The 8,954-nt window shown below is 35.0% G+C and overlaps 1 protein-coding gene across 1 annotated transcript; it reads left to right on the top strand.

Moving 5' to 3' along the window:
* The first annotated feature begins 1,359 nt into the window (after positions 1–1,359).
* LOC139526778 (complement C1q-like protein 4) lies at positions 1,360–5,087 on the top strand. Its single transcript, XM_071321943.1, has 4 exons — positions 1,360–1,658; positions 2,740–2,840; positions 4,161–4,388; positions 4,899–5,087. Exons 1-4 carry the CDS (start codon positions 1,424–1,426, stop codon positions 5,028–5,030), a joined length of 696 nt encoding a protein of 231 aa, XP_071178044.1. The 5' UTR covers positions 1,360–1,423; the 3' UTR covers positions 5,031–5,087.
* The last annotated feature ends 3,867 nt before the right edge of the window (positions 5,088–8,954 follow it).

The raw sequence follows: 8,954 nt of genomic DNA, 5'->3' as shown, positions 1-8,954 counted from the left end.
TTATTAATTAATAACCGGAATGGTACTTTTTCATATACGTTCTTCTAAGCAGATCGGCGGGAATGATAGATAAACAGGGGTCTCAATAAAACAAAATGTAAGTTTGAGGGTAACAGGAAATTTTCCTTGAGGTGAGACGCCTTCAGAACCACGGGAAAATTGTTGCAAGTGACATTACGTACAGCAAGCATCACAGTAAGCATTGGATTTAAAGTTCCCTTTCATCTGGACGTGTATTTGTATCTATATAATAATCCTTAAGAATTAATTGAATGCTCTTTCTTACATGGTTTTACTGGCGGGAGAAGTTAAATTAAAAAAGTATTTCAGCACTCTAGCAAAAACAAATTGTTTTCCTGACCTTCCAAAGAGCTATACAGTAATCTGTTATCTGTAACCAGTTATTTCTTCATTATAAAGTCTCTCTTTATTTTGACCTTTTTCCTGTCCTAAATATGTCTGCGATATAAGACAGTAGAGATTAAACAACCACAAGTAGCAAGAACTAATAGATAAATTCATATATTGGTATATACAATGGTTTCTTTATAGACAAATTAATGATCCTACACGTAGTATTTACCGAGATTGGTCTGAGAATGTTTTTAAATGTAGATGTTCAAAATGTATTTATATATCTTCATCTTAATAACACGTCTGGACTGTAGTGTTTGTGATGAACGATAAACAGAATTGATAATCCGAAAGTTCATCATACCCCATTATATAAAGACATATGTCTAGTCTACACGTTTAAAGTCACATCTAGGTTGCTGTTCGTTTTTAGCTTTGAGATTTATCTTCGTTCTTGTTACCGACCTAACTACGCGTTCAATTTAAAATAAAAAGATGTGGTGTGATTGCCAATGAGACATCTCTAGATCTCCAACAGAAACAAAAAATGACGTAGTAATTATCAAATGTAAGTCACCGTACGGCCTTCAATATATAAATGACAAAAAAATCCATACTGCATAGTAGGTCATAAGTTTAAGTGTTACATATTTGTTTTTCGTTCATTTTATGACATAAAGAAGGCCGTTAGTTTTCTCGTTTGAATAGTTTACATTATCATTTTGGGACCCTTTATAGCTGATTATACGGTATCGGCTTTGCTCATTGTTGAAGGCCGTACAGTAACCTATAGTTGTTAATTTCTGAGTCATTTTGGTCTCTTCTGGAGAGTTGTCTCATTGGCAATCATAACTCATCCTATTTTTTTATATATGAAATGACAAATCAAACTTGAAAACTAATGACCTGATTATTGTATAGGATTGATAGCGTTTAAATTGTGATTTTACTTCTTGACACACACACCTCCTTGATTATCACAGACATTCCTCTTATCTACATTTTAATGATAAGATCCAGTGAAATATAACCAAATCTTCAAACAAGGCTGTGCACTTACCAAATCTAAATGAAGACTTGTTTGTATTTAGCAGTTTTATTCTCTTTGGCTGGTTTTCTTAAACCAGTTAAAGGAGAGTTGAAGAAGTCCCTTGTAACACTGAAGCAGGATGTGCAGAAACTCAGAGAGCGTGTTACAGATCTTGCGTCAAGATTGAAAAATGCCGAAATCACAAAACTCGATCTTGCAGAAAGATTGTCCAAGGCGATGAAAACAATCGAAAATTTAAAATCCGAGCGTACGGGTGAGTACTCACATTGTTGTTCAAATGGTTTCAGTATTTCAATAACTATTGTTTATTAACACCTTTCTTTATTGGTAATGTCGTAAAAATGATAGGTTGCTGGTTACTTAACGTCTAGTGTCGTATATGACAGGTCTTATTTTGAAACAAAACACCGACTATCGACTTGAAAGGGAACTGATTGAGTGAGTGAGTAATCGAACATTTAACTGATTGCTGCTTAAGGGAGCTACCATTTGATTTTTAGGGGGGGGGGGGGGGGGGGGGGGGGGGCTAGGATGAAAATTTTTGTCCTGCTTTCTTTTTTAGTTGTAATCTCTGTCCTGCCTTTTTTTTTCACTCTATTCGGTCCTGCCTTTTTTTTTTTTTTTTTTAGTTTATCCTGACTTTTTTTTTACCTAAATTGTCATCCTGACTTTTTTTTTGCAAGTGTCTCATCCTGCCTTTTTTTTAATTCAAAATTCATGTCCTGCCTATTTTTTTCAAATTTCATCCTAGCCCCCCCCCCCCCCCCCCCCCCCCCTTAAAATTCAAATGGCAGCTCCCTAACAACCAGTGCGACATAGCGCATACATATTCAGGTGTATATGACTTAAGCAATATTACGGGCTTTTTTTACTTTACCCTAATGCAGCTGGCATACACAATTATAAGTTCGATATCAATTTTAACAGAAAATTAGTGGGCTTCGTATTTAATATGTCTCTATACATCCCGCATATGGACTGCACACCTAGGCGGAACTAGGCCCCAAACACCCCACCCCTTTTCGTTGAATATATATAGTGAAGCATTAAAGCCATGACTGTTTAATTCCCCCTCTTATGGCAGTCAATGCTCCCCCTTTATAAAAAGTTGTGGATACGCAACGGGCACATTTATATTTGATCTCGATCATTGTTTTTAAACCAACACATAAAAAAATCATTGTTTTAACAGAACTAGTTTATTTACATACATACATGTATCTAAACATACATGTAGTAAAGAAGCACTTTTTTGAATATTTGAATATACATGTACATATAATAATGAGTAATTACAATGTGACAATATTAATTACAATGTGACAAAATTTCAGTGAAGAAACGAGCATTCACTTCATCCCAGGTGGCGTTTTACGCTGCGTTGAGGCACAGTGTACATGCAATGGATCCTCATCATGCAGTTGTCTTCGATGACGTAAGTGAACCTTTGTTCCGAAGGGGGAGCAATAATCTGTCTTTCCAGGACACCATGCCCGCTTCCACATTATTTCACTGATTATTGAACCTTAAAATTGGGCTCAAATCCCTAGTTTGGTAAACAATTTTAAAAGGTACATTTTTGTAACACCACAAGCAACGGGTTATTTGTTTAAACTTGCAATTGATGTGACCGTTTGTTTTTGTAAACCACCATGAATAACAAAACAAAATTGATCATACTGGACGGACTTCAAACCAGAAGCAATAATGCCATCCCAATTTATATAATCGAGGCAGAAAATCGATGCTACAAATTAACATGTAGTAGTCCTTTTATAGAAAGAAAGACGAAACATTTCGGGTTTTTTTTGGGGGGGGGGGGGGGGGGTAACTTCAAGGGTGTGGACAGTACTTAGACTATTTGGTATCAGCAATGTAAAATGTTTGAAACAGAATTTGTTTTCAGCATGTTTCAGATCTTACTTATTTTCAATTTTCAATATCTTAAAACTGAGACCGCCTTTTTTTTTGTGTCGGGATATATAAGTACTCGGCCACGTCCACTTGTATTTTTGTCCATCTGATGAGTTAAGCCTTTTTCAACTGATTTTTATAGTTCGTTCTTATGTTGTACTGTTATACCACTGTCCCAGGTTAGGGGAGGGGGATCCCGCTAACATACCTCGCAACATTATTTATGTATGTAACTGTCCCAAGTCAAGACCTGTAATTCAATGGTTGTCGTTTGTTTATGTGTTACATATTTGTTTTTCGTGATTATATAAATAAGGCCGTTAGTTTTCTCGTTTGAATTGTTTTTTAATGTCTTATCGGGGCCATTTATAGCTGACTATGCGGTATGGGCTTTGCTCATTGTTGAAGCCGTACGGTGACCTATATTTGTTAATGTCTCTGTCATTTTGGTCTCTTGTGGACAGATGTCTCATTGGCAATCATACCACATCTTCTTTTTTTATATTTTATTCTTCAACCTAGTATTTACAATATTTACAAATCTTTGTTTTTGACAATGTGCGAGCGACATCTTAAGATTTGCCAATGAACAAAAAATGGAAAGGTAACAATCGACTAAAAGTACTAAAACCGACAACTGACGACTTACTTTGGACAGTAGTCCGAGATTACTCTGACGTCCAACGGCTGTTTTGCCAGACAAGCTGGGGCCGTTAGCACGGACATTTCTTTCTAACTGTTGTTTCCTTGTGAACTAGCTCATTAACGATCCAGTTAATTATATTTAAAAAAAATCATAAAAGAATAAACAGTTTGAAATCAAATACTTTATAAATTGTAGGTCTTCACTTCAACCAGCCCTGATGTCTACAACGATGTGAATGGCATGTTTACCGCTCCAGTGTCTGGATTATATTGTTTTTCTTGGACTAACAACGTTGACGCTACTGACTACCAGTCCACTGAATTAGTACTCGAAGGTAAACCAATGGCATGGGCGTATGCAGACACAAAAGGTGACCAGAATGAAGACGATTATGGTAGCTCCTCCCAAACAATTCTTCTGAAGGTTAGTACTTCGGCTTTTGTCTGCTCTTTGATCGGTTTCTTGTCTCTTGGACAAATTCACCATTTTCATTTTAATTTTTATTTATAAAAGGATAAGCTAGAAATTATGAAAACTTCATTGTACTTAGTAAAGATGACTTAAATTATACAGCATATATAATTATATATAAAATCAAAATGATTCAAATTATTGATTGATTGTTGGATTAAATGTTTACGCCACGCATCTATTTGTCACCTCGAGCTCGACATATTTTACTATTTAAATAAGATGTGGTATGATTGTCAATGTGACCATATACCAAATGTCGTAAAGGTTAACAACTTAAGCTCATCGTATGGTGTGAAATGTAGCTAAACATCGACTAAATAAATGTTCGCTGTTGTAGAGATTCCGCTTCATTGCTTGCTGTTTTAAAGTGCATTTACATTTTTCCTGCTATAGGCGTGTATGTTTGGACATAGTGGCAATAATAATATGCGTTCATGATATTTTCTTTACTTTTTATAGGTTGACAAAGGACAACATGTTTGGATTAGAACAGGAGCGCAAGGTAAAGGAACTTTACACGGTGAAGACTACACATCGTTTTCTGGATTCCTAGTCTACCAGACAGACGATAGTACTTCGACTGGTGATTAAGTGCAAATCTTATCTCCCAAGGCAAAACCAGTCATTTTGATTAAAAAAATAAAATTATGTCGACTTAGTGTTTTATGAAAAATCTTTTATGCAAAAATGAATGTAATGATAAACATTGTAGTTTATTCAGTTTGTCCTCTCTTGGAATTTTTTATGGTCATAGTAGGAGAGTACTCTAAAATTGACGTTAATTCTGCTGAAAGAAATACCCCCTTTTAGTGGAAGATATTAGCAGGCAAAATCGATGGAATTGTGCTAATGATGATACAAGCATGAAAATTACCACAAAGCATCATTATTATATACTTTTTAAGAAACAACTGCTGGCCATTAAAAGAAATCATTTTTTCAAGATGGCCACGGACTTTTTCTAAAATGGCTGTTTTTTTTTCAGTTTGAAAATACTGATTTTTGCTGGAAAACGTTTTTTTATCATTCTTTAGTGAAAAACAGTTATCAGGTTTGGTAGCTTCCTTCCTTACATGTGAAGTATTTACTAGAAATGAATATTTGACATATAAAGGGTTTGCGCATGCGCGAAAATGTAACAAAATTCATTGAAAAAACATTTGAACTATTTACTATAAAATAAGTGTTCTGGGATTTTCAATGATATTATGATTTAGTTTGTTAACATTTTTCAAGGTTATGATACACATGATTTAACAATTTTGCGCATGCGCAAACTTTTTATAGACATTAAGAGCGATTGGTTTGCACTACCAGGGCACACTGGTATAAATCGTAGTTCATCTCATTACTCTAAAAATCCAGGCTCTTGTAGAGATGTTTAAGTAAGTGTAACATCTATAATGACACTGTTAAAAACAAGCTAGGTATTCGATGGATAAGGCGAAAAATGTGGTTAATACGGGAGAAACACCAATAGTATCGACAGATCAGCCACTTTTGGTAATGTCTATTCAGTGGGAACGGCCTGATTTGTACAGAGAAGATAAGTTTATCGTCATGTTAGGTGGATTGCACATTGAAATGACTTGTTATAACAATCTTGGTGATATATTACTTGATAGTGGATGGACATGTGTCCTCACTAAAACCAATATTGCAACATCTAGAACGGCAGATCCTTTGTATGTATGTTCAAATGTACCAAGGACTAGACACACGCATCAGATAACTGTATGTGTTTTGCTTGAATTAAAGCTAAACACAGAAATTATAATCCTGTCATGACTCTGTGATATTCAATGATTTTTGATAGACTGGTGTCTTTTCAACCAGTTTAATTCCTGGCGTTCAATTATAAATTAAAAACTTCTTGTGAATTTGGTAGTATGCTCATTTCATGAGTCAGATTTTGTACAAACAGTCCATATAAAGCATGATACCGTATTTATCTAGGTCTTGATCGTGTAAATTATTCTCGATCGTAACCGACCTTCTCCGAGATAACGCTTCCCTTCTCTAACATCACCAACGGGTGGCAATTGATTTCACTGTATGTACGACCAGCAAATATTTTTCTTATAGCATAATTGATCAGACAAAAAATCCCAGAATAATGCAATTGGGAAGGGCGATGTTGTTGTCATTATAAGGTTTAAGAGAAGATCCCTTTTAGTCATATGAATGGTAGCTGGACCAGAATTCAATTGACTACCAGATGAAATTGAAAGATCTAGTGGTATGTGGCATTCTATAACAGATAAACGACTGAATGAACACTCTACAAAAACACTAAAGGATTTCTCTAAAAAGATCAAAGACAAACAATACGAAGATCTTTTGAAGCAAATGCAAAACGAAGGAGAGCCTGCATTTTATAACCAGATCAAGAAGAAAACTTTCTATTATGTCCGTAAAATAAAACTGTAAACGCCTTTGTCAAAAACAAAGCTAAAAAACAAAGTGATTGCGATATTTTTTTAGACTTTTATTTTTGTTGTCACAGTAGACACATTAACTTGGAATATTTCTTTATCCATAAAAAACAAACTGCTCCTCCTTTTTTTTGTCCCAGGATGTCACTTTCAACAGTGGTATTGATTCGGTGCAAATTAGTATACTTGAAACATTTTGCAATTTGCTGATCCAAATTCTGACGCATTTATCGCTGGTGGGGCAGCAATGGTTAATACCTTGTTGGGTAAAGATTTTGCAAATGATGTCATACTGCCTTACATAAAATCTTGCATCGATAAGTATTCATGAGTAGACATTGTATTTGATGTTAACTAAATAAATAATTCAAAGGCTAGCTGTGACAAAACAAAGGCAAGGTTCTTGTGCTAGACGGAAAGGTGTTGGTTCTTGTAGAACACCAGGAGTTTGGAGTAGTTTTCTCTGTGAAGATGACAACGAAACGAAATTTTTCAAGTTTCTTGCCGACATAATTGCTTCTTTAGAGACCAATAAAGATGTGTATTTTACTCATGGTGAAAATGTTCTTTGCAATTCCAATAAGGATACTTTCCCGCTACCCCCGTGTAATCACGCTGAAGAAGATACACGAATGTTTGTCCATGTTCGGCATGATTATGAAAATAGTTGCAAAGAGTAATTTTAGGTAGCACTGACACAGATGTAGTAGTATTAAGAATTGCAGCACTCCCAAAATATAGTGGAACAAACTGTGGATCGCTTTTGGTAGGAATGAAAACTTTTAATGGCCTTCTGTACATGACACATCAAATTCGTTTGGTCCCCATGTAGCTACTCTTTCCTTCGTCCATGACACTTTGTCGGATTTTCGTGGGAAAGGAAATAGGTCAGTTTGGATGACATGGGAATGTAAGGGACATTTTTTTTTATTCGTTGAAGTATAAAAACACATACATGGACATCATAGAAGCATTTGTTTGCATCATGTATGACAGAACAACATCAACATTTGCTGTTAACGAGGCACGATGTAAATTGATAGCCAAGAAGCAGCGGCATTGTGATGCAATTCCGTCTACAAGAGTTTTTTTCCGGAGCACAAAGAGAGGCATATCACGAAGGACAAGTTTGGGCTCAGTCTGATTTATGTATTCGACAGGTACATGTACCAAGTCATGAACGCTGGGGATTGATGAAAGAAAAAAAATCGACGACACTTGGAAACAAAAAAGGACTTCTTCGTCTGCCGTTGCATCCTCCTGTGAGGCACTTTAGAAATGTGGAGGCAAACAATCCAGCTGTGTTGGTAACTTTAAATGCTACCGTTCTGTCTCTCCTTCTACGGGATTTTGTATTGGCAACTGTCAGATAATTATAAGGTAAGCAACCTGTCTTTCTAATAAAACTAGGCATTCAAACTTTACAAAGAATGTGATATCACTTGTTAAGTTGATGGACATTATAGAAAGAAATAGAAATTTCAAATTTTGCTGCCATTTTGGAACCGGATGTCACTCTTTTTTGTCATTTATGTGTTGGTTTGTCGTACTTTATGAACTGTAATTTACGTTTATCAAAACTTACATTGGATTATACCTATAACACAGCTTTAAAAGATTTACGAAATGTAGCCAATTGGATATGACGCCATTTGCAAAATTGATCGGTGGCCATTTTGAAAAAATGGAAATTTTTGATGGCCAGCAGCTGATTTTTTTTAATTATTATTTGGTCAACCTTTATATCAAATTTCATGCTTGTATCACGATTTGCACAATTATGTCCATAATATCTCCCACTATTTTCCCTTTTTTGTCATTTAAATCGTAGATTCAATAGTTTATTAAAGTCTCACCACATACATACAAGTATAAACACAATATAATATTAAGTAAACAATATGAAATTAAGAATGCATGTGCCATTCTTAAAAGAACTATGAGAGACTGTTATATACAATTTTAAAACAACAGAATTGAATATAGTTTTGTTTTTACACAAAACATAAAAGTGCAATATCACCATGCACATCCAAGGATAAAACCTGATACATATACATAATAAAAATAACTGATTTTT

The sequence above is a fragment of the Mytilus edulis genome, chromosome 6 (genome assembly GCF_963676685.1).
Source record: "Mytilus edulis chromosome 6, xbMytEdul2.2, whole genome shotgun sequence".
In the NCBI taxonomy this organism is placed as follows: Eukaryota; Metazoa; Mollusca; class Bivalvia; order Mytilida; family Mytilidae; genus Mytilus; species Mytilus edulis.
Note: the sequence above shows the minus strand (reverse complement) of the source record. Positions and strands in the feature narration are given on the sequence as shown.